This window comes from Sturnus vulgaris, chromosome Z, assembly GCF_052056855.1.
Source record: "Sturnus vulgaris isolate bStuVul1 chromosome Z, bStuVul1.hap1, whole genome shotgun sequence".
NCBI classification, from domain to species: domain Eukaryota; kingdom Metazoa; phylum Chordata; class Aves; order Passeriformes; family Sturnidae; genus Sturnus; species Sturnus vulgaris.
This window is the reverse complement of record NC_142283.1, coordinates 81,196,255-81,222,163: the sequence shown is the minus strand read 5'-3', so window position 1 is coordinate 81,222,163 and position 25,909 is coordinate 81,196,255. Positions and strand designations below refer to the sequence as shown.

General features: G+C 48.0%; 1 protein-coding gene across 1 annotated transcript in view; it reads left to right on the top strand.

The window, feature by feature from the left end:
• The window catches only part of MYO5B (myosin VB), a 123,042-nt gene that overhangs the window by 23,449 nt on the left and 73,684 nt on the right, over positions 1 to 25,909 (top strand). Inside the window, exons 5-12 of the mRNA XM_088157035.1 lie at positions 2,917 to 3,073; positions 5,705 to 5,848; positions 7,223 to 7,304; positions 10,821 to 10,928; positions 12,908 to 13,017; positions 14,682 to 14,947; positions 20,187 to 20,268; positions 21,798 to 21,938. Coding sequence (XP_088013161.1) covers positions 2,917 to 3,073; positions 5,705 to 5,848; positions 7,223 to 7,304; positions 10,821 to 10,928; positions 12,908 to 13,017; positions 14,682 to 14,947; positions 20,187 to 20,268; positions 21,798 to 21,938 — 1,090 coding nt within the window. The remainder of the gene's footprint in view (positions 1 to 2,916; positions 3,074 to 5,704; positions 5,849 to 7,222; positions 7,305 to 10,820; positions 10,929 to 12,907; positions 13,018 to 14,681; positions 14,948 to 20,186; positions 20,269 to 21,797; positions 21,939 to 25,909) is intronic.

Below are 25,909 nucleotides of genomic sequence, written 5' to 3'. Positions count from 1 at the left end.
AGAGACTGACAGCCGCCTCACTGAAGCTGATCAAAGCAGGGGGAAGCTTCAGTCGGAGTTCAGTCAAGCCATGCCAGCCATCAGCTGTCCCAGAACCTGCTGCTGTGGGCTCATCCAGCTCCTTTCTGGGGCTGGGGCTGAGTTTCCCTTCCCCTCTGTGGAGCTGGCACTGTTTTCCCTCTGCTGGCTGCCCGTGCCCGGTGGCTGGTGCTGCCAGGAGAGGTTTGCTGCACACCTGTGGAAGCCCAAAGGTGTGAGACGTTGGCATCCCCGTGCCTGGGGGCTGCCAGCTGGCTGTGGGAGAGCCTCGGTGGCTTTGCCAAGGGCTGCTGAGGGCACGGTGCTGTGACTTAGCAAGAGCAGGCTGTCCCCACCCAGGCTGAGTCACGGGCTCTGGGATGCTGGGCTGCCTGGCTGAGGGTGTGCTCCACTCCCAACCCCTGTCCCTGTGCTGTTGGAAAAGATCAGCACTGGACAGGAAGGTCTCACTGTGCTGTGTGCACAGCAGAAAGATCTTTGAGTGTGGAATCTGAAGAAGGAATAGAAATGATAGCAAGTTTTGATATAGAATTAAAGAATTGCTGAGCCAGGCTTACTGGATAACTAAAAAGGCCAAAAGTATATTAGTATGTGAATTAAAAAACAGGCTTTCATAACTGAGCAAAGATAAATTCACCTCAAACAAAAGATGTTTTTACCAAGCAAAAAGATTTTCACAGGCAAACAAAAATGCCATGTTGCAAGTAAAAAGAAAGATTTCAAAATTTTCCACTGTGAGAAAACTGAAGAACAACTTTTAGCTGTAACATACTAACCTTTTGTGATTGGAAAATCGTAACATGAATATGGTAATGTTCATAGTTACAATAGGCTATAGGTAATAGTAAAGGTATTGGTTGGTTGTTAATGTTTTAATGTTTTAATGGTGTTAATGTTTTAAGATGCTCTGCAATAAAAAGTAAATAATGCATTGTAACCAGAACTAGAGTGAGCTTCAGACGAACCCACAGCTGAAAAGGCTGTGGGCTGGGCTCTTGTCACCCATGACCCGTGAATTGCTGTATCGTTTGGATGCAATAAACAGATAAATTACAAACAAATAAAATTTTAAAGAGCCACCTGGAGCCCCGTATTCCTCATTTGGGCTCTTACACTGCATTGCTGCCTCATTGCTGGGGTGGTTGGAGGCTCCTCTTGCCTTCCTCTTGGTTGGTACCCAGGGGAACTACTTGGCTATGGGATGGATTAAGATGCACTTTGTGAACTGGTGTCTCTCTTTCCCGAGAGAGCTGGAAATTATCTTGTCAGTCTGCTGCTGCTGGAAGCGTCTCAAAGTCATGGTTTGCACCGAAAAGTTACACGTGATTTGGCTGAGTTTTTTTCTCTCAAACCAATTACCTTGAGCCTAGAAGGAATTAAGATGTTTGTGCCTGACAACAGAGGGAAGTAATGGTGTGGTGTGTCTTTGTTGGAAGTGCAAAAGTGGTGTATGGCAATCATTTAGCTTTTGTCCTCATCTGGTATAAACTTGAACCGAGTATCTTAAATTGAAATGTGTTTTGATGGTATTTCCTGATGTCAAGACAACTGCAAGGTATAAATTTGTTGTTGTATTTGTGTGTGGGATTTTCTGTGCCTGCTTTCAGCTGTGATTCATGAAGGCCAGGGCAGAGTCTGGGAAGCTTAAGTTGATCTTACTTAAAAACACACTCAATTATGTCCTCACAGCTTACCCGAGAGCTCGGGTATTTTGGGAGCTTATAGCAAATCCTGCAGTGAAAACTCTGCCCTTCTCGAAGTCTGCAGCCAAATTGAGGTGCTGGGTTTGCTGTGTGCTGATGATGCCCCAGGGATCAAATCCCACTGCAGCAGAGGCTTTTGGCCCTGGAGCCAGCAAAACTTTTCCTGGGGGGATGTAGTTCTGAAAATGAGCTCCTCTTACTGCCTTGGCCCTTTCTTTGCCTTGCAGCTCAAGCATGTTAAACAGATTAATTATTGGGATGTATGTGCTGGGTACCATGCTGGGAAGGACTGGCTTTGCCATGGTGACTTGTGCATTAATTTTGCAAGTGGAAAAGGGCATTTGGAAGAGTTTGTGCTCTGTGCAAGGCTCAGGAGCTGCATGGGATGGTGCACCCTCAGCATCCCCGTGAAAAGCCCCATGCCCTGGAGGTCTCTGCACGTCAGATCAGTGATTTCACATGTCACAGGATTTAGGAGTTTATGAGTTGCTGGTGTGACTCTGATATCAGACATACTTTGTATTGTTGTTGTCAGCTTTAACCAGATGTTGGCAGTTGTGTGAAAATACTGATACTCATGTACTTGCATAGAGAATCAAGTGACTCCTGTGTCCCAATTTTAGGTGCTTGGTTTTACAACTTCAGTATTTTTAACATGTTTTTAGTGTAGAGGAATCTTTCTGGGTAACTGTGTTTTAAAAGCAAGTTTCACGAGTTGACTGGGTTTTAATGAGCAGAATCTCAAATGCTTGAGTGGAGGAGCTGGGGGGAGGGAAATGAAATGTACAGAACTGGGAGCTGATACTCAGCCAGTGCCTGTTAATAGTTCTGCAGACAAATGTCCAGCAGCAGAGGCTGGCTGTTGTGGTGTGCAAGGAATGGGCTTCCCAGAGTCCCAGGATGGAGGAGGCAGCAGTGCTTCATGCAGGGCCTCAGCTCCTGCTGTCTCTTCAGGCCTCTGGAGATGTTCTGGAGGTGTTCAGTGTCCTTCATGTTTTTTCTGGGAAGTGCCACAGTTGTGCATTACTCCCTTTTGTAGCCCAGAAGCAATCCAGTGTCTGTAACGACAAGGTGAGGGTGCAGCACGGGGAGAAGGTGCAAACAGCTGGTCAGAAAAAATGGATTAACTTAGAGAAGCTCAGCTTTTATTAACCTTGCTGCTCTGGCTCCCCAGGGATGAGAAGAACCAGTCCATCATCGTGAGTGGGGAGTCGGGGGCAGGCAAGACAGTCTCTGCCAAGTACGCCATGCGCTTCTTCGCCACCGTCGGGGGCTCCACCAGCGAGACCAACATCGAGGCCAAAGTCCTGGCCTGCAGCCCCATCATGGAGGTAAAACCTGCTCCCTGTCCTGTGTCCTGCTCCCTGTCCTGTGTCCTGCTCCCTGTCCTTTGTTCTGCTCCCTGTCCTTTGTCCTGCTCCCTGTCCTTTGTCCTGCTCCCTGTCCTGTGTCCTGCTCCCTGTGCTTTGTCCTGCTCCCTGTCCTGTGTCCTGCTCCCTGTCCTGTGTCCTGCTCCCTGTCCTTTGTCCTGCTCCCTGTCCTGTGTCCTGCTCCCTGTCCTTTGTCCTGCTCCCTGTCCTTTGTCCTGCTCCCTGTCCTTTGTCCTGCTCCCTGTGCTTTGTCCTGCTCCCTGTCCTGTGTCCTGCTCCCTGTCCTGTGTCCTGCTCCCTGTCCTTTGTCCTGCTCCCTGTGCTTTGTCCTGCTCCCTGTCCTGTGTCCTGCTCCTTGTCCTGTGTCCTGCTCCCTGTCCTTTGTCCTGCTCCCTGTCCTGTGTCCTGCTCCCTGTCCTTTGTCCTGCTCCCTGTCCTGTGTCCTGCTCCCTGTCCTTTGTTCTGCTCCCTGTCCTGTGTCCTGCTCCCTGTCCTTTGTCCTGCTCCCTGTCCTGTGTTCTGCTCCCTGTCCTGTGTCCTGCTTGCACTGCCCACACTCTGTACATGACAAGTATATTACATGTGGATATATATATTATAATAAGGATTTCAGGAGAAAGTTTTTCACGGAAAGAGTGATGAAGTGTACTGGGAATGGTCTGCCCGGGGAGGTGGTGGAGTCACCATCCCTGGATGTGTTTAAAAAGAGCCTGGATGTGGCACTGGGTGCCATGGTCTAGTTAAGGTGTTAGGGCTGGGTTGGACTCGATGGTCTTGGAGGTGTCTTCCAACCCAGTGATTCTGTGAATTCTGTGAATTCTGTCAAGTACAGTGGGGAACCCCCAGGGACTTGTGAGACAGGTCTGATTTATGGCATAACAGTGCCCTGGAGCTGGACTGGAGTGCAGAAATGCACCAACAGCCTCATTTAATCCACCCCAATTGCACCTGTGTTTGATGGTCTTAAAGCTGAGCCTGAGTATCCCCAGCACATCTCCAGGAGCTGGGCTTTGGTGGGGCTCCAGAGGGGAGAGCTCAGGCAGTGCAGCTGGCACTGTTGGTGTTTTGTCATCTTCTTCCTCCTTTGTCACTGCACGGTGCCTCCTTTTGTTGTACAAACATGGAGTAGAAAATAAAAGGATTAATCCATTTGAGATATTTAAATTAATTTTAATTTTTATTAGCATTCTGTTGCTATCAATCATGCATTGGCCTCTTCCCCTAGGCAAGAGCAACAGGACAAAACGACATAGTCTTAAGCTGTGCCAGGAGAGGTTTAGGCTGGACATGAGGAGGAATTTCCTCATGGAGAGGGTGGTCAGGCATTGGAAGGGGCTGCCCAGGAAGGTGTTGGAGTCCTCCTCTCTGGAGGTGTCCAAGGAAGGACTGGACAACTGAGTGCTCTGGGCTGGGTGACAAGGTGGGGATTGGCCACAGCTTGGACTGAGAGGGATTTTCCAACCTGATTGATATGTTGGAATGCTGGGTGTTGGAGAATAATGAGTCTCATTATAGGGAAATCCCTGCTCTGAGGGAAAAGAATTCTTACAAACACAAAAGAAAGGGAAAAAGCAGCTTTGTTTCCTTTCACTGAAGCCAGATGCTGAAAATAAATGTCTTGAGTGCCTAAATCCCATTTTCCAAAGAGATTTTGGAGTCATGAAGCGCCTTCAGTTGATTTGGGCTTTTCCAAAGTCCATGAAGCACTTCAGGCTGGTGTGACTTTCTTTTCAAGGCAGGAGCCAGCAGTGCTGCTTTGGTGGAGTGTGGTGCTGTCCTGTGCTTAAACCTTAGGCTTGGCTCAGCCTTTAGGGAGGCTTCCCATCACGGTGCCTCGTGCCAAACTGTCTGATAGACAGAGAGGTGGTGGCTGATCCAGGGTGAGACACAGCTGGATTTCTGCAGGTTTACTCCTGGTAAACCTGCTAGTTCACTCCTTTCCTCACCCATCTCCCTGCCTCTGTGAAGTGCAGCTCCAATACCAGGGGGCACTTAAAACTATCCAAGAAAAAAAAAATAAATTCATAGTGCACACTATTCTTCTATATGACTCCAGAATTTTATTGCTCTAATTTTCCTGCCTGTGTTCAGTTCTGGCTGTAATTTCTTAGTGCTGAGGCCAGGCAACATGCCTGTCTTTATTGGGAATTGATGAGAACATTGCCTATGCAGAAAAAAACATAAAAGAAAACTGCCTGGTTTGCAGAAAAACCCTGAGTTAAATGGGCTTTTGGGGGAAGGAGACCCATCCAGGGAAGCTGCTGGGGTTGACTCTGAGCAAAGGTGGGGATATCCTGTAAGGTGCAGCACGAATGTTCAGACTTTTGGGAAGTAGGTAATTAATTACTGTATAAATACTCGTTGCTGTCTGTTTCTATGCATCTTTCTTCCATAAAAACCCTGGAGACACCACATTTTCAGTGAAGAGTCCTCCCCCAAGTCACACTGTTCCTCTGCCTTCTGCATCTGGGAAGGGGTTTTCCTCAAATCCTCCCGTGACTGTTTATGTAACACTGATTGCAAATCGAAGTGCTTAAAAAAATTCAAAATTTCAATTAAAATTGAATTTTTGATTTTGTTTGTATTATGCAGGCCATTGGAAATGCTAAAACAACAAAGAATGACAACAGCAGCCGCTTTGGGAAATACATTCAGATTGGCTTTGACAAAAAATACCACATCATTGGTGCCAACATGAGGACATATCTCCTGGAAAAATCTCGGGTTGTATTTCAGGTGAGGAGTTGTGGGGCTTTTTCCTTTCTTTCTTTTGGGTGCTGTATTCCAGGAATTCAATAGTCTGGGTCTTTTCTATGGATTAAATTTTTTTTTTTTTCAAGAAGTCTCTTTAGAAGTAGAACCACAGAATCATTTAGGTTGGAAGCGACCTTTAAGACCATTGAATCCAGCTGTCCCCCCAGCACTGCCATACTCATCACAGAATCATCATCATGGATTGGGTTGGGTTGGAAGGAATTTAAGGATCACCTCATTCCACCCCCTGCCATGGGCAGGGACACCTTCCCCTGTCCCAGGCTGCTCCAAGCCCTGTCCAGCCTGGCCTTGGACACTGCCAGGGATCCAGGGGCAGCCACAGCTGCTCTGGGCACCCTGTGCCAGGGCCTGCCCACCCTCCCAGCCAGCAATTCCTTCCCAAGATCCCATCCAGCCCTGCCCTCTGGCACTGGAAGCCATTGCCTGTGTGCTGTCCCTGCCTGCCTTGTCCCCAGTCCCTCTTCATCTTCCTTGTGATCATGTCCCCAAATGCCACATCCACATGGCTTTTAAGCCCATCCTGCTGTGGGAAGCTGTGACAGGGCTGGACAGCCCTTTCCATGAAGAAACTGTTCCTAATAACCAACCTAAATCTCCCCGGGCACAACTCGAGGCTGTGTCCCCTTGTCCTGTCACTTTCTTAGTGGGCACAGCTCCCGGATGTGTCTTTTGGACTCAGTCTTGGAGCTCTTTGTGATTCCAGCCTGGTGACCCTCGTCCTGGGCTAAGGTGTACCTGGGACACGGGTAGATACAGAGCCAGGGAGAGCGAATTGCAGGCAGCAGTGCTCGTTTTGGAAGATGAAGAAGGGGCAGGAGAGGGGCTGAGAAGGCTGATGGCCCTGCAACAGCACATCCCTTGGGTTTCTTGTGCTGGCTTAGGAGAGGCTTTCTTGCTTTCTGCTTGAGATGTACATCAGAAGCTACTGCAAAAATTTTGTCCTTATACAAAACAAGAAGAGTGCTCCAACTACAAAAATCTTAAACAGCTGACAACTTTGAGAAAGCCATGAAGAGTGAAACACCTTATTTTATATTACTGTGAGTTTGCAACTCAGTGCTTGCTGCTGCATTTAGCCTGGTTATTCCAGAGAGGGATAAGATGTGGGAGGTAATACAGAACTATTTTCTTACTTTGCCAGACAGGCAGTGTGTGTTGGTCAGGCTGGGCACCTCCTTTTTCCCAGGTGGCAAGGAGAAGGTCCTTGTGCTGTGGGGGGGATCTCGGTGGTGGGAAGCAGAGGATGGGATCAGGGTGGCCCTGGGCTCAGGGGGCAGCAGTGTGAGGGTGGGTGTGACCTCCCTGTGCCCCTGGTAACTCAGCATTTCCCTGCAGGCAGAGGACGAGCGCAACTACCACATCTTCTATCAGCTCTGTGCCTCCTCAAGCCTGCCAGAATTCAAAGACCTTGGACTGAGTAAGTGGTGGCACATCCCTGGCTGGGTCTGAGGGCAGCAGGGGGACGTGGTGGGGCCACTGCAGGTCACTGGTGGGCGAGGGCTGTGTGCCCAGGCGCTGGGAGGAGGGGAGGGAGGTGAGATGGAAAGGTTCTGCTGCTGGCTGGGGCACAGGTTTGCTCACCCCATCACCAGGGATGGGCAGCTTGGGTAGCCCTGGCACAGGGTGCCCAGAGCAGCTGTGGCTGCCCCTGGATCCCTGGCAGTGTCCAAGGCCAGGCTGGATGGAGCTTGGAGCAACCTGGGACAGTGGAAGGTGTCCTTTTAAGGTTCCTTCCAACCCAAACCATTTTGGGATTCTGTGATTTTGTAAAAATCATCAGCAGAGCTGCAGTGAAACTACATTGCTGTGGTAAATGCCAGCTGGTGCAAGGAGATCATGTGTTAATATTGTACCAGCCTTGCATAAGGTGTGTATTTTAAATCAAATGTGAATGTGGGCTGCTCTGGCCAATGTCTTGGCAGGAGTGGTTTTGTCCTTTGAATTCATTATGCTTTTGTTTTGTTTTTTTTAATGGCTAACTCCTGGGATGGGCTGGGTTTTTCCCCTGGATTTGCAGCAAAACCTCTGTAGAACACGTGATTCAGAGGGTTTGCACTTGCAGCAGGTGACACAGGGATGAATTTTAATTATTCTTTTATCTTGAATATTTGGTGTTGCTTAGAGAGAAAAGCAAGGTTTAAACCAGGCTTTTCTCCTATTTTGAATAGTGAGCAAGGCAGGTTCTGATCCCACACAGGGCCTTGCAGAAGTTGCCATCCACATAACAGTGGAATGGCAGATGAAGAGAGGGGCTTTCAGTTTCTAGGTAATTCTGAGCTTGTCTTAATGACCTTTTGGGTCACTGCAGGCACATTGACCACACAGAGCACATCCCGTGGACCATTTTCAAGACTTTATGCCATGCCTGTGCGCTTCATTTTTAATAACATGCCCTGGGTAAGGATGATGCTTGCTGGCGTCTTAAAATTCAGACACAAATTATTTCAGCTCCATCTGGGAGACGAGTTGACGTGTGAGAGCTCCAGCTGTGAAACCACTGCTCTCTTCTTGGGAGCATGTGTATCAGGGGAAGTTACTCATCACAGCTCTCTAAAAGCATCTCTGTGTTTGTGGTGGCTGGTAGGAGTGGAGGCTGAGAGGCTTTTCCGTCCTGGTGCATCCCCCGGGGCGTGTTTGTGCTGTTGTGGCTGTGGCTCTCAGCTTCAGCATCTCAGGGATGAACGTGTGATGGCAACAGCTGGCACTGCAGGAGGAGTGGGTGCCGGGGCCATTAGCCTGCAGGGAAACATTCTTGGGTAATTTCTAATCAAAATTCGGTGCCAGTCCCTGCAGTCTGCTGCTCTCTGTGGCACTTTGCATTTGCTGTGTCAGAGCATGCACTGGGTGTTGGAAAAGTTCTTTCCAAAGGCAAAGGTGTGTGCCCTTGGTGCTTCCTGCCCTCTCACCTTGCAATAGCTGAGAAACGCCTCCCCAAAGTGTTCTGGTGGCTGTCAGACGTGGCAGGTGGGGACAGGGAGGTGGCTCCATGAGCTGCTCCTGTCGGTGTGACTTAGGCTGGGCCTTGTCCCCTGGGATTGCTGGGGCTGGGCAGTGGTCTGCGGGTGCAGAGGTGCACAGTTCACTTGTTTTTCTTCCTTTTGAGTGATGTTTTTAATTTCCAGCTTTGCCTCGGATTTACTGGCCTGATTGAAGATGACTAGTCAGAACTCAGATTTATTTCCTGAGTGTGAGCTGTACTTACCTGTCAACCTTGTCTTCCCAAGGCTTATACAAAACAAGAGGTGTCTTGATGTGAAAAATCTACTTTTTATTTATTGCTCATGGAGGAGGATGTATATTTTTCCATCTAAAAACCAGGAGCTATTGCTTCTCCTTTGGGTCTTGCACATACAAAGAATTGTTATTACTTCCTTTTATGTTGCAAGATGCTGAAAAACAAAAAAGAGTCTCTAAACATGCGTGAGCCCAGCAGAGCAAACCAGTGTTGGCTTCAGTCAGAGCGATCCTAAAGGCTTAATTTTAAACTAGAAAGTAAATATTTGACTTTAAATGGTGATGTGCAGTGCAAGTGCCTTTTGAAGTGTGGTGTGTAGCTTAATGATGCCTGGGCAGTGGTGCAAGGCAGGGATGTGTTTTGTTTGTTTGCAATGAATCAAAGGGTTGGCGTGGTCGTTAAAATAATTACAGAGGTCTTGGAACGTACAGGTTGGAGTCAGCTATACCAGAGGTGGCAGACACAGATGCCAGTGTGAATGTTCAAAATCGAGAGCTGATGTCCTGGCCCCGTCAGCCTGCACATCCTGCAGGGTGATGTGCAGCAGCATCAGGCCGTGGGTGTGATGTGCTCCACCACGGGCTGGGTGAGCTCCTGTTGTGCTGGGGGACCAGGAGGGACCCTGTCTGCCTGACCCCAGCCAGCATTTTCTGCCCCTTGTCCCTGATGCTCCAGCAATGAGTGGAATTACCGAAATCTCCGGGTCGCAGGGCTTTGTATGCCAAAGAGAATTAAATGTTTTTCTTTACAGGCTGAAAGCACAGCTAATGCAGAAGCCTGTGGGGGGACCTGGGAAGGGATGGGGAGTTTCTGGTGGCAATTTGAGTCAAGAAAAGTGCGGACTGCAGTGATTTTAAAGGTTACCACTAGGCTGGTGTGGAGCACAGTGGGCTTTTTCTCTGCATTCATGATGCTTGGGAAATATGTTCGTGTGTGTTAATGGGTGAGTTTTGGCAAATGACTCCTCCTCAGTTGAAAACAGGCTGAGTCTGGTGCTGAGAACTGATTCTGGGTGGGGTGGGGAGGTTTTCCAGGGGCTGGGCTCCCCCAGCCCTCGCAGGGGACAAGCTCTGGCTCTGCCAGGACTCAGCCAGCAGCCTCGGGCACACATCTTGCTTGTTTTGAGGAGGGGGATCGCATGTGCAGCTTTCTTAAGTGGGCACAAATCCTGCCATCTCTTCTTGTTGTATTTGCATCGGAGATGCCTCTCGGCCTCCACAGGATTTTTTGGTGCCATCCTGGAGTAACTTCACTGAGGCACAGGTGTTCATGTGATGTAATGCAGGCACCCTGAGCCATTCTCCATTCCCTTTGCTCCCAAGGATTAAGGCTTTGTGTAGACAAGGTGTTAGAGTGCCTGAGTCAGTCATGGATGTGTAAAACAGGATGAGGAATTACTGAAAGCAGTATTTGAAATGGTCTTCCCCCGTGTGATGGAGCTGTTACTGGAATTCCAGCGCTGCCCTGGCTGAACTTTCCGTGCCTGGAGGAGAGGTTCCATCACTGCCAGAAGCAGCTGCAGCCACTTGCCAAGCTTCTGCTTCATCCACTCCTGGGCAAACTGTGGCTCAGAGGACACAGGTGCCCTTCAGGGCTGGGGGACAGGGAGCAGGGAACATCCCAGTGCACGTTCTGGGGAGTGGCTGCAGTGGGGGAGCACGGCTTGCTGATGTGTTTCTCCTCTTTCTTCTCTCCTAGCATGTGCTGAAGACTTTTTCTACACTTCTCAGGGAGGGGACACGTCCATCGATGGTGTGGATGATGCTGATGACTTTGAGAAAACCAGGCATGCCTTCACCCTGCTCGGTAAGGGGTTGCTCTGCTCAAAGCCTGCCCAGCAGAAGTCTCTCACAATGGTTTTCAGTGTTTTGCCTGAATTATAACGTTCCTGTTGACCTAGTTGGCTTTACTTTGTTCTTTAGTGGGAGCTACAGCAGTGCTTCTAGTCTGTGAAGCAGCAGTGAAATGGAGAAGGATGCTGAATTTAAGAGAAACTTGAATCATTCTGAAGCCAAAGAGGGCTGCAGTATTGACTTGCTATTTTTTTACCCTGTTTACAAGCAGGAAAAGAGCTATTACTCTGCAGTTCAGTCTGTGTTGTGGTTGAGGGTGATGTCACTTCTTGGATCACGGCGTTGTACCGATTCCTGGAAATAATGAGCCGAGTACACCCCTGCTGTGCAGAGTCCACATCTACCTGGCAGCTGCAGAGGCTGTGGCTGTGTGCAGCCCCCGTGCCAGCAGCAGGGGAGCAGGGCTGTACCCTGCCTGCAGCAGGGCTCTTTGGAAGGAAAAACAATCCGGAAGGGAAAACGTGCCCAGTTCATTTGTATTTATCTGAAACCAAGGTTATAAATCCTGGTCAGCCTCGGTGCCTCTTGGTTCCATTCCACAGGCTGGGAGAGGAGCTCATGATGTTCAGAGTTCACAGCCTGTGAAATCCCCTGACCAGCTGTGCTTGCAGTGAGAGTGGGGACTCACTGCAAGCTGTAGAACTGCAGTTGTTTCCCCAAAATTTGTCCTCTTTCTATTTCAGATGGGCCTCATCTCTTTCTCTTTGGGGTCCTATCTTTACCCTCCTCTTGTTCAGCTTGTGTGACTTCTGTTAACTCCTCAAAAAATACAATTCCTGGTTGCTCCACACTTGCCCACAGGACTGTGATCCCCAGAGAACTCGATCTCCATCCCCTTGGCATGTGTAGTCTCTTTTTCCCTCCCTTCTCTGGCTCCCCAGGCAGCTCCCCTGTCTCCTTTCTGATCCCTGGGAAGCTCTGTGAGAGCATCTTCCTCTGGGGCCAGTCTGATGATGATTTTCTGTTCTTCACGTGCTCCTCTGCTTTTCCTCATTTTCCTTCAGTGCTTCCCAGCTCTGCTGCTGTTCAGGGCCTGGGGAAATTGCTACCGCAGTTTCCAGTCTTGCCTTTTTGTGTGTAACAAGAAGTCAAATTTGTCTGCAAATCTCCAGGCCTGGCCAGGCTTAACTCCAATTCCAAGTAAGAGCAGAGCATTGCTCCTTTCAGTAACCTTGAAACATTTCTCACTGTGCTGGTAACAGAAAAGTCCCGAGAGAGAGAAGGGGAAGCTCTGGATAATTCAGAAACCAGCAGGTGATGTCTCAGACCTTGGGTGGATAATTAGGACACCAGCCCTGAACACAAAAGGGACACAGAAACCCAGCTGGGATGTTAGAAAAATGCAAGGTACAGCAAGAAGGCCATGTGCAGGCTGCTGCTGAGCAAAGCTCCTGCTGGGAATGCCTGCAAAGAAAAATAGATAAAGCAATATATAAATAAAATATTTAAGGCAATAACATCTTGCACCCTCAGTAAAGACCCAAAACACAAAGCCCTTGTTGAGATGGGGATGGTAAGGCAGAGCTCCCATCACCTCCCTGCTGCATCCAGCTGTGCCACCAGTGTGGAGGCGTTGTGCAGGGCTTCAATTTCCCTTCTTTTTGTGAGATTTTGGCAATAAGTTGTAATTTCTGTGCTTTGGTTGTCAGCAGACTGCGAGGGCAGACAAGCAGCCCCTTGTTCTGTGAAGGCTGCAGAGCCCCTGTAACTCTGCTCCTGTCTGATCACTGTGGAGCAGCGTCCTTGGGTTTGTGTGTATTAAACCCATCCGTGTTAAAATTGAGAGTTTATGGTGTATTTATTGGAAGAAGCCTCATGATTCTGAAAACCAATTCCCTCGGAAGGAAATCAAGCACTGCAAGCACCTTCAAATAGACTTGAAATCGTGTTTCATTTTCCGTTGTGACAATCAGCCATCAATTGTTCCCGCAGGAGTGAAGGAGTCTCATCAGATGACCATTTTTAGGATAATTGCTGCCATTCTGCACCTAGGGAACACGGAAATCCAAGTGGAACGAGATGGGGAAGGCTGCAGTGTGTCGGTAGGTCACTCAGGAGTGCTCGGGGGTCAGCCCGTGTTCATGTGCTGAGCTTCACAGCAGTGCCCTTGGGTAGAAAACCCTTTCCCTCCTGGTTTTCTTGCCCTTTTTCTAAAACACATTTGTTTTCAAAAACATTCTTGGTTTTTTTGTTTGTTTGGTTTTTTTTTTTTTTTGTTGCTAGCTGCTTTGCTTGTCCTGGGAAATAATGCATTATTCCTCCTCTCTAGCCACCCTACAAGCAAGGTTGTTTAAAAATTGCTCACATCCCTTACATCCCAATCCACATTTAACTCTTCCTGCTTCCTCAGAATGCCCAGTGTGGGGTCCTGGGGACTTGTGACACCGATGGTGACACCAGCACAGGGTGTGATGCTTTACAACCACTTTCCTCCAGGCAAAGCCACGGAGCTGCTGCTTGTAAAGTGGCCAAAGCAGCCCTGCATAGTTAATTAGCAAAAATAAATAACACTAAGGATGCCTTAGAGGCAGTTTTTCTGTTTCTGTGTTTGTTCAGAGGTGGGGAAAAGTAAAGCAATTATATGGAAAATACTGTCCTGTAAATTATCCTTGCATCCCAGGCTGGGTCGTTTGTTCCTAATTAAAGTATTAAAAGGGTTCTGCACACACTTTAGTGTTACCCTTGAGATAATGTGGTGTTGAATAAGTGAGATGCTGGGGGTGGTTCATTTCATATTTGGCAACATGGATATGTGAAAGCAGCCTGCTTCAACAGTGTTGAGTTCTGTTAATGAGGTTTATATTGTTTAATTACCTTCGAGTGCAATTGCAAGGTATTAAATCATTTCTGGTGCAGCCTTGACTCTGTTGTCAAAAAGGTAACGTAGCAGTAAAACACCTGGAATTCTTGTAAAATGCACTTTTTTTCTGCATCCCCAACCCCATCAAGCATTTCTGAGTACACTTACCTATTTGGATACAATTTACTTCATATAGGTATATATATTATTACACAGAGAGAAGGGAAATTGTTTTCTTATTTTCCAAAAGGCAGTGCCTGCTATCTGGCCATAATCGAGACTCAGAACTGCTTTGTCCTAATTTCAGAGATGGGGGAGGGAATACATTGCACTAAAGAGAGTGAAGTCCACGTTTCACTTTGTTAATTGTGCAAAGCCTAAGCCGTTCTGGTTTATAACTTTGTCATTCAGGATGGAGTTGTTTTGTAAAAGGCATGGCATTCCCTAAGCTTTAGTCTGAGGCATAACCAGGGCTGGTTATGGGGGAGAGTTGCAGCACGAGGAGGAGAATTCTTTTTGGCTGTGGAAACCTGCTCTTTGTGAAAGCTGAGAGCTCAAGGATAACCAGAGCAGGGCCAAGCCTTGGTGCCGCCATCCAGAGCTCCGTGTGAGCCATGCCATTCCCTCCACGAGGGTGAGCACAGCTGGATGGCTGTCACTGCCTTCCCATTGCTGTCCTTTCTTATCTAGAGAAAGGGACAGGGTTTTTCCCGAGGTACTTGTGAAAAGCTGCCATTCCTTGTGCAGATCTGCGAACTTGGGTGTTAAAATCCCAGTTTGGGGGTGCCACCGACATAACGGGGACGCAGTACAGCAGCTGTAATTACAAATTTAATACCTTCTTCTTCTGCTCTATTAAACCCCATTAAGACAAGCTGACTTTGCTTCTGGTCCCCCCCTTCCCAGAGCGAGGACGAGCACCTGAGCAGCTTCTGCAGCCTGCTGGGCGTGGAGCACAGACAGATGCAGCACTGGCTCTGCCACCGCAAGCTCGTCACCACGGCCGAGACCTACGTGAAGAGCATGTCCCTGTCGCAGGTGGTGAACGCCAGGAGCGCCCTGGCCAAGCACATCTACGCCCAGCTCTTCAGCTGGATCGTGCAGCACATCAACAAAGCCCTGCACAGCACCGTGAGGCAGCACTCCTTCATCGGCGTGCTCGACGTCTACGGGTAGGCGCCTCCTGGGCTGGCCAGGCTGCTCCTTGGCCACTTGTACCAATCCTTCTGCTCCTTGCAGAGCACACCCTGCTCTGGCTGGGGGCTGGTGATGGGTGTGGGGGTGTGGGCTGGGCTTTGCACCACTTATTCGTGGTTTGTTGTCAGTCCCGTTTTGCCCTCAGAGCCAGGATTAATGGAAACACGATTGAGGCGATGCTTGTCTTCGGATTTGGGTGTTTATTGTATCTTGTTAAAAATTACAGAAGGTACAGCAGCACCTCCTGCTCCTTGCTAGAAGTGGGAAAAATGGCTACAGCTGAGCCTGCTTCAAGGCCTTTTAAAGCTAAACAAACCAATAAAAGTTTAATGCCTACATTATTTATCCTTTTGAGCCAATAATAGATTCCCACCACCCTTAGAGTGACATTTGACTGACCAACCAAAGGTCACTGCCTGAGTTCCATGAAGAAGACAGAAGAAGATAAACAAAGAGAAAGACAAATTTTCCATCTTGTCCTGTAACTACCACTATATTAAAAAAACTTTAAATTTAAAACCCATCACCCAGTGAAAATACACATATCTAACCCACTACACGTTTGTGATTTCTTACTCATTATATACATTTACAAACCTTCTCCAAGGTTTCAGGTCCAGAGCAGTGTTTTCCAGGGGTCTGGAAGCACAGAAAGCTCAAAATTCCATATTTCTGAGATCCAGCAATGGGAGTAATAGAAATGAGCACAGAAAAGTACTGTGTAGTCTCCAGTTTGGATCCTCCTTCACAGTGTGCAGCCCTGAGCACAAAACAGTGCATGCGGGTCTGTGTGAGCACTGCGTTCTGGGGTTTACCTCCCTCACCCTTCCCAACTGGAATTTCTGTCCCTTGTGCTGTTTAAAACAGCCTTTAAGATGAGCTGGGGTGAAGGTGCTGCTGTGGAGACCACAGACTGCCTCGTCTTGCTGTGGGGTTTGAGGACACCACTTCATCTGTGAAGCCGCTGCTGCAGGCGGGATGCAAGGTGCAAAAAGCTCTTGCAAGGCTTGCAGCCTGCGCCCTCGGGGGCAGTGAGACGCTTTAAAATTGTTCTGGGTACCTGTTGCTGCCTGGTTTGTCATCCTGGCACTTGAGTGGTGCTAGAAAAGGGGTGTGAGAGTGGTCTGAGTTCATTTTAGCTGAAGTGCTGCAAAGAAGGAGAAGATGGAAGAGAGAGGAAGGGGTTCTCTTAGTTGTGGGGTGGAAAAGGAAAGAGATGTTGTGGGTTTGGATTTTACCCTTAATTTTTTCAACACCATGTTTATTTTTGTGTGTGTCTCTGGGCAGCAAGGGCAAGAGAGAAGTCCCAGGTGGCCCAGGCAGGTCCGTGCAACAGGTCCATGCAAGGCCAAGGACAGCACCTGGAGCAACCTGGGACAGTGGAATGTGTCCCTGAGGACTGGATGGCCTTAAAAGGTCCCTTGCAACCCTAAACCATTCAGGGGTTCTGTGGTTCTCGGTGGGACAGCAGTGGTGTCCTGTTCTCCCTTAGCACATTAAGGGGCTGAAGTGCTCCTGTTCTGGAGGGGAAGGTGGAATGCACAAATTGCAGCTGCTCCAGGAACCAGTCCCTAACCCAGGGCAGTCACTGTGCTTGCTCAGCCCCCAGTTCTGTGTCCTCTGAAGGTCTGTCAGCTCTAGGAGAACCTCAAGTTCAGAGTGAAATCCTGCCAAAGCAGGTCTGATCAGAACGAAAAAGTAATGTGACACAGTTTCTAGAACTGGGTCTTGCTTAAAAACCCTTCCACGAGGTTTCTACAGCTGCTGGTGTTTGGGATGTTGATTTTAACATCTGCTGGACAGCTACAGCAGCAGAAAGGATGCCAGAAAGTGCTGCAGCACCAGTGCAGCCCCTCTGGTTGCTGATCTCCATCAGTAACTGCTGTCCTAGGGCAAAGTTTGCAGGAGCACTGCTACCAAGGATTGTAACAACACAGTTCTGTTTGGTTTGGGATTTCAGGGGATAGCTTGAGGTGATGAGGTTGCTCTCTCTGGTTTGCAGCTTTCTGGGCTCTCTTGGGAGCATCTTAAATATGGCACAGCGTGGTTCAAAGACTGTATGAGACAGAGAAGCTGTTTCCCATCTCTGTCCCTACAAACAGAAATTCCTGCAGGCTGGAGTATGATAAATAAAGCTTTGAGATGGAGCCCTGTGGATCCATACAGAAAACTGGATGCCTGAGTTGGAGGATCAGACTTTCATAAACCTGAATGAAGGGAGACTTGAGGATAAGGCTCATGAAAGATTAAGCTGGGCTTGAAAATCTGTTAGTGTGGAAGAAAAACCTCCTTCAGTCGCTTTCACAGTCCTGGTGACACCAGCAGGCTTTTTCCACAAGGACCTGCAGGTCCTACTGAAGAGGCAAATTTGCAGGGGAAGGTGTCCATGTTCTTGGCAGAAATGCTTGTGAGAGTCTGGTGTCCTAAAATGACCATAAATCCCTTTCGTAAATGGAATTTGCTGTCTAAATGCTGAGTAATTAACGATGTGGGGAGTATGGGTGATGATACCCTGATTCTGCTGAACTTTAAAGTGGTTTGGTTCTCCTAACTCATGTGTTTTTTGAGTTTTTAATGCATTTTTCTAACTATCAGATTTTTTTTTCCTCGAATGGACTTTTTTTTCCTTTCCTTTGGGAGAGGGATTGAGCTGGAAAGGCAGGGAGCCTGCAGCCAGCTTCACAGCACATCCTTGACATCCTCAGAGCTTCAGGGAGGACTGTCCCTATGGGGAGGATTTTTAGGGGTGGGGTCCAAACAGAGGATGCAGAAGCTGTAGGGTTCTTCTTCCAACTTCCCAATGCTTGACTTTGCATCCTTAATTCTCTGTTAACACTGAGGTGAGAGGGTGCAGCACTGAAAGCCTTTCTGTATTTATTGAAGTGGTGTTATTTGCTGAAGCACTAATACTGAAGTCAGTCAGAAGAGTGGATTCATGTGGCACTCCTGGACTCGGTGGGGACAGCTTGTTCCCCCTCTCGTTTGCCATGAGAACTGTGAACACCCAGGCAACCAGCTGTGTGCTGGACTTATTCATGAAGTCTAAATATTTTACTACAAACCTTGGTGCTGCAGAGGACTTAGGAGAGACCAGAAGCAGCAGAAAAAACCAAAATATGGCATTTGCCCCTAAAAATCTACTTATAAGAGCTGTCCCCAGGCTGGATGTGCCTTCCAGGGAGCCACTGGAATGGTGGATATGCTTTTTTTCCCCCCACCAAGTGCACTGAAATGAACAGAGACCAAACAGGCACTGTTTTGCTCTCCCCATCAGGATGCTGCCCCACTCTGAGCAGGTAGGGCCTCCTGGCAAGCACACACCTAGGGCTGGCAACTAATCGGCTTTGTCAATTAACAAATTGTGCTAGTAGAGTCCCTTAATTAGCAGCTCAGTGAGATCTGCCGTGGAGCTGGAGCTGTACAGCAGCTCTGCCCCCGGCTGGCACTCACTGGGAGGGTTCATAAATCACATCTGGAGTCTCGGAAGGGGAGAAGTTTCTCCTCCCATTTCTCTTACTCCTGCCCTCGTTGCCTTTTTCCACCGAGCTCACCGTGCCATCTGTGCTTTAATTAAACCTTTCCTTGCCGTGTTGCTGTGGTCGTGCAGCAGCTGGTATTTCCAAGGAGTCCTGGGATGTCACGTTCCTTGAGTTCCAAGGGCTGGAGGCACAGACTCGCCCATCCATGTAGCCAAGATGGGCACAGAGGGAGCTCTCCAAGGACACATTCACCACCGAGGGCCAGCCTCGTCTTTAGTGTAAACATTTGCTGTCTCGGGCACCAGACTCTGTTGCATTAAAGACTGTAAAGCCCAGTTTTTGGGAAGGGGATGGATCAGGCATCCTCTGCTTGGCACAGGTGGCAGCAATTCCGAGGGCAGAGCCGGGCAGGCAGAGGGAAAGCAGGTTTCCTCGAGGACTGTGGGGGTGATAAAAGCACAAAACCTCCCATTCCCTTTTTCCTTTTGCCTTTTGACATTGCATTTCCCCAGGGACACGGGCATTTTGTGTGGTGATGGCATTGTCACCTGGAAGTACCCGGGGATAACTGGGGTAACAGCAGGGTGGTCCTCAGGAAGTGGCAGAAGCACTGATTATTTTGAGGAAGAGAGGCTGGAAGGAAAGGGCTTCATTTATTCAGTGTTTAAAGACTGTTCTGCCAGCTCCTGCAGTGCCTATTACCCGAACAATTATTTAGTCACATATTTATCATTACAGCAGCTTACTCATTGAACACAGGAAGCCTTCCCACTTCTCCCCTTGGTTTAATCCTTACAGTCATGTGTCAAAGGCTTTTTTTCCCCTTTCTCTCTTCCAACTGTGCCTTAAAAATAGAAATATAAAACACATAATTCCCATTGGTAGCTCAAAATACCCTCTTTTGGTTTTAAGAGCAAGCCTGGCTCCCTGTGCCTGTTTCTGGGTGTTGTGTGCTTCAGCCTCAGGGGCTCTGCTGGCTCCCTGCTCCTTACCTGTAGTTTGTGTTACCAAAATTGCCTATTTGGTCCTTTCTAATTGTGCCTAAGAATCTGTTTCTGGGCCTGTTTCGGAGCTGATCTGTGGCAGGGTAGGAGAGTGTTTTGGTGTGGAAGTCCTGGTGAAGAGGTGGATCACTGAGTCCAGCACCAAGGCCCCTCTAAGGCTCCTCTAAGGAATGTGGAGATGGAACTGAAATCACCATTTTTCCCCTTCTCCCTTCCAGAAGTTGCTTACTCACGTGTGTCTAATTTTTGTGCTAACAGGGATGCAGTAGAGAAGCTATAATTACAAATTTAATACCTTCTTTTTCTGCTCTATTAAATCCCATTAAAAATAGCACGCTGGGTCTTTTAAGACAGCAGCTGCTGTTTCTTCATCACCTTTGCAGTGAATGTATTTGGACTTAATATTTCATAATATTTTTCCCCAGGAGAAGCAGTTACATTTCTTGTCTCAGACAGAGCTGGTGGGCAGGAAGAAGCTGCAGTCGTGCCAGATGTCTCATTTGTGTGTAGCAGGAGGGACCTCCTGAATCCCTTGAGTTGTGCCAAGGAAAGATGTTTTGGGGGAAAAAGCGTAGATCTGGGATGGGAGGAATGGAAGGGATAGCTGAGTAACTGGTGTTCCCCATCACAGATGACACGGATGCAGGAAAAATAAAAAAAGAAAAAAAAAAAAAAAGAGAAGATTTTGAGACAAAGCAACGCCTAATGCTGATTTATTCATTGCTTTGCAGGTTTGAAACTTTTGAAGTGAATAGCTTTGAGCAGTTCTGTATCAACTATGCCAACGAGAAGCTCCAGCAGCAGTTCAACTCGGTAAGGTCAGCTTGGAAACGTTCCATGGAACTGAGCAGAAAATGTAACAAGGCAGGATTGCTGAGTGTCTGGCTTCTGCTTAATGGCATTTACCTGCAGCCTGGACAGATCCTGTGGATCCTTGGGGTGCCTCCCTCCCTTCACTGCAGTGGTTCTAGATATTCCTATCAAGTTGGAAAATGTTGGTTAGTTGATGTGTAAACTTGGTCCTGGAAATGGATTTGCATGTGGTTTGTGCTAAGGCTCACACATTGCTCTGAATAAGTATGTAATTTGCCTTTTTCTTGGTGCTGTATCAATCCTGAAACAAAACCTGATGGTCTCATGCTGATTTCCAGTGTGAATTAAAATAAGTTATGAGTGTGGAAACCTTCCCATTAAGCGTGGTTTAAACCCGTGAGATGAAAGCTCTGTATTAAATAACACGATTGGAAACACCCCCCCCTTTTCACTTGGACATGCCTCACAAAACCCAGAAATTTTCCTATTTTATTAGAAACAATTTACCTTCACTGGAAATGGAACCAGTAAGGAGTTGTCCTCTGCTTCATTTACAAGTAGGGAAAAAATTACTAATAATTTCAGGGTACAGGGGAAAAGTTGTTAAGTTTGAGCATTTAAGTACTGCAGATTATTTTGGCCCATTGAAACCATATCATATGCATGGACATGAACATTTGCAGTCTATCTAATGCATCAGATAGATCACTGCTGCTAAAAATGAAAAGTAAATTATGGATTGTATTTGCACTATTCATATCTTACTTGGTACGTCTAACTATCACTTCTGAAGCTTATAAATTCAAACTCCAAGATGACAAGTTTGAAGAGATTTTAAAAAGCTATCTTTGAAGGGGGAAAAAAAGTGCATTTGAAAAATCATTTTTTAATATGCTTTAGAGTATCTCAGAAATAGCCAGAGACAATTTATCAGCTTGGGCAGAGGTCTGAGATGCATAAGCCGTGTGAAGATTTTTCTATTATAGGTTTTTTTTTTTTTTCAAAGAAGGCTTTTCAATGGCAGTGTCCCTGAGTCAGTGAGATGCTGCTGCTGATATCCCTTCTGGGAGGATGGGTGCTCTTTGTGCTCGCTGATGGGGACAAGGCTCTCAGCCCTGGCTGGGCTCCCAGCCTGTGAACCTGCTTCGGGTCACTGCTTTAATCAGCAGAGCAGCGCAGCAGAGGAGGGTTTTTGTCAGCCCAAGAGCTGTTTTGTCAGCCCAAGAGATATGTGTGTCACTGCCACATCAGTGTGTGGCTCCCACCTCGGCGCAGTGACAGCTTCAGTCACTTTGTAGTGGAAGTCCTTTCAAGCCTTATTTTTCCCTGCACCGTGGTTTCCCTGTGTGATGGTTTTATTTCCCTTGCCAGGAGCTGGGCTGTGTGAATGTGCAGGCTGTGCTTGAGGGCACCTAGAGCCTCTAAGGCTTCTGGATGTGCTGGTGGAATGCTGAGCAGGGAGCAGGGGAAGGGGCTGTGCTCTGCTGGCTGGGGTCACCCGCAGTGACTCTGCTTTCTCCCACCCCCAGCACGTGTTCAAGCTGGAACAGGAGGAGTACATGAAGGAGGGGATCCCTTGGACTCTCATAGACTTCTATGACAACCAGCCCTGCATAGACCTGATCGAGGCCAAGCTTGGGATCCTGGACCTGCTGGATGAAGAGTGCAAGGTAAAGAGGATCTCCCACCTTTTCACTGGTGTCTTTGTTTCTATAAGAGGTCAAAGAATGGGCGTTTAACTCTGGTGTCTTGCAGGTGGGTAAACATCTCCTTTGTCGTGTGTTGCTGCTGTGCTCATGGCAAGGGTAGGCTTGAGCTGGGATTTGCTTTGGTTTGGAACTCTTCAGAGCCTCCTGGGCAGGTGTTTGCTCCAAACCTGGGTGCCTGCACTCACCATGTGCTCGTGTGTCTGGCCTGGCTGTACTGAGGAACAGCCATTGATTGAGACCTGGTGTCTCTGGACATCAGGAGCTGGAGCTCCTCTCAAGCTTTATTTTGTCTCAGGGGAAACCTGAATCCTCTTGCAACAACTCTTTAAGGTAAATCTCATTGCATTTAGCGTGTAGAGAGTTGTAATGTTGGAGGGCAGTTTGGTCTCTTTTGCCCTTTCTCTCTCATGCTGGCCAAAGTGAAATCTTGTTTGAAATTTGAGAAGAAAAACCAGAGTGGCAGACCTTGATGACAATCCAAAAGAAAGGTTGGACTCCTTGTTCACACATTGTTCAGTCATGAATAATCAGATTTACGTAGGAAGAAGGAATGTCAGAGGGCAGGTTTCCTTGGGAAGCTGGGATGCTGGTTTTGTAGCTCTTTGATGCTGGAGATGTCCTGTTGGAAGGGGATGGGAACTGCCTTCCTGCTGGCTGTGGCTGCCTGGAGGAGCCTCAGCCTGGGGCTGCTGTGGGTGACCCACGTTGTCCCCAGGAAAGGTTTCCATTGAGACTTGGCTGTATTCTGTGCCAGGAAATGTCTTTCTGACTGTGGGAGGGCTCTGAGTGTTTTTGAGCAAAGGCAGGGAAGAGTGAGGAGTGTTGGGAGAGCTGGAATTCCTGTGTCTGTTGGATCCCTGAGTACAGGACAGGTTTAGTGGCTCAAGAGCACAAGTGTCATGTTGTATCCCAGGGAAAGGGTTGGGATCCATTGCTTAGATGAGTTTCTCTGGACAAGGACCTGTGTTTGTCTGGAAAGGTGAAGTGTATCTGGAAAACTGGGAAGTATTTGCTGTCCTCCAGGCAGCAGGGCTGCCTTCCTTCTTTCCCAGCCTGTCCCAGCCTGCACATCCCACCAGCTCAGCCCTGGTCTGGCTACATCTTTGGGGTGAGCTGGGGTTGGGGCTTTGCCCTTCTCGAATTTGCTCTCAGGAAATCTTCTTACAAATGAGAACAAATCACACTTAATTTGATGTCCTTAAAAATAGTATCTCAGCCAGTGCTGTTTCAGAATGAGGTCAGATTATTTGCTTGATACTCAGCACCATTTCACCTGGTCTCTGTCCTGTTAAGCCAGTGAACTTTGCAGGCTGCAAGTGTGTCCTGGATGCTGTGAGGATTGTAAGGGAAGCTTTCCTGGTGTTGGGAATAACACCCTTGGCTCCTCTCTGGAGCACCTGGCACTGGTTGCTGCTGATGGCTTTGCTGGTGGACATTGCAGCTCCCATGTACCACGGGTCGATCTACCTGGTACTACTTTTTTCATCCATACTTATGTTTTGACAAAAAAACCCCCAAAACAACAAAACACAACAAAAAACCAAACCAAAAAAAAAAAAGACAAAACCAAAAACCAAACCCCAAAAACTCCCCAAACCCCAAAAAACCCCCAAAAAACAAAACCAAAACAAAAGCCCAACTAAAACCCCACAAGATCTGTTCCCTTCTCATCAAATGCCAATTATCTGGGTGTTTACCTGTCAGTGGGGGATATTGTCATTAGTCACAGGCCCTTATTACCAGCCCTGTAATCGCCTCTTTTATAACAACCTGCAAGTGTTCTCCAGATTTATGAAAATTTCAGCAAGACCTGTCAACTGAAAGCAACAGTTTATGGATGAAAACCCTCACCCCCACGGCAGTGTTTCACCTCCTGGGGTGGGACCACAATAAGGTAATTACATGCCACCTCGTTAGAACCTATTGCAGAGAATGAAAACTCTGGGACATGAAAATGGCACCAGGGGAATATTTGGTACATAATGAAGCATTAGTGCAAGTGCAGAGGGTTTGTCACTAATGTTCTTGGTTCACAGTATGGGGTTTTTTAATCCTGGATGTGTGGTTGGGGAGGAGGTGGCTGGGTAGGTGATGAAGCTGCTCAGGAAGTGGAGGTCATAGGAGAGCCTTGTTGCTGTTTAGGGAAAAATTGATGTAAGGATTGGCAGCGAAAGAGAGGGCTCTTGGACTGGGATTGGAGTGTTAAGAACTAAACCTGTCTTCTGAAAGCTAATGAGAAAAACTCTACTTCTTAAAGCAGACTTCAGGATATAGAATCATGGAATCACAGAAGGGTTTAAAGATCATCCTGCTCCATCCTGTGTTCAACCCCTTCCACTGTCCCAGGCTGCTCCAAGCCCTGTCCAGCCTGGCCTTGGACACTGCCAGGGATCCAGGGGCAGCCACAGCTGCTCTGGGCACCCTGTGCCAGGGCCTGCCCACCCTCCCAGCCAGCAATTCCTTCCCAAGATCCCATCCAGCCCTGCCCTCTGGCACTGGAAGGCATTCCCTCTGTCCTGTCCCTCCAGGTCTTTGTGCAAAATCCCTCTCCAGGAGGGAGATGAGGGTTTTCTTAAACAGCTTTGAAATAATATGCTTTGGAAGCTGTTGTAGAGTTATTAAAATTGGAGGTGGCTTCTGGAGCTCATTTGCTCCTACCTCCTATTACATCCTTGGTCTGCCCAGGAACCCTTAAAATCTCTCTAAGGTATGGTTACACTTGTGGAGGGAGTTACTTTGGTGGAGAGGACAACATACTTTGGAAGACTTTGAATGCTTTGATTTCTGAGAAAACGTGTGGAATGACTTGCACTCTCTGAAGAGGAGCAGCCAGTTGGGGTTGGTTTTTCAAGAGATTTAAATTATCCTTAGAGGAAACAGAAAACCCTCAGAAATGCAGTCGAGCCTCTGTCAAAGCTGAGCTTTCCTGCTTTTCAGGCTGAAGGTACTTGCCATGTGGGAGTGCTGCCTGTCATCCAGACACTTCCCAAGTGCCTTGGGCAATAATCTCTGGTACAGGGTGGCATTTTTGGGGCTGTCCTGTGCAGGGCCAAGAGCTGGACATTGTTGGACATTGTGGGTCCCTTCCAGCTCAGGATATTCTGTGATTCTGTTTGGGAATACAGAGATTATTGTGGATGCCCAGGTTTCTCCATAAGAAGAAACTCACTCACTCTCACTGTTTCCTTGCTTTCACCTTGGAATGGGAGTGAGAATGAAAATATTAATGAAGAAGTAAGTGTCCATTTCCATTAAGCACAACCGGAAAGGTTCAGTCAAGAGCAGGCTGACTGGAAAGGTTCAGGTGTCAATGTTGTCATCATTGTCCAGGATTTGTGAGGGATCTTCCTGCTTGTGGAGCAGCCTGACCCTGAGGCTGCCAAAGGGGGATGTGTCTCACCAAACCCACCAACTCCCTCCTGCTCTGGAGCTCCCCTGTGGCTCCATGCTGTGCTCCATGGCACCTCGCCACTGTGTTATGCTGCTAATGTGCCAAATGCACTTTTCCAGTGCTGTTCAGAGGGTGCACTTTAACCTTTGCTGTGTCCTTCTGTCAAGTGCCAGGAACGCTGTACTTCACTCCTGCTTTTCCGTCCCGCTTGTCTCCGTGCATCGCTGCCAACTTGGGGATCTGAGCAAATGTGTTTTCCTTGTCTGCACTCGTTAGTTTTTTGGACATCAGAAATTAGCACATGGCCTTCCTGTCCGGGGGGATTTCTGCTCCACGAGCAGAGGTTGGACCCCTGGGCTTTCGTGGGCAGAACAGCCTCCCCTACATCACCCTGTCAGCTCTGATGACTTTGAAGTCAGGCACATCACTTGCAGTGGAACGTGTTTCTGGAGTGACAAAGCAACCCAGGCTCTTTTCAGGCTTTAGCTTATATTGGAGTGCTGAGGAGTAAAGAAATAAAACGTGAATGGTTCCTACTGTG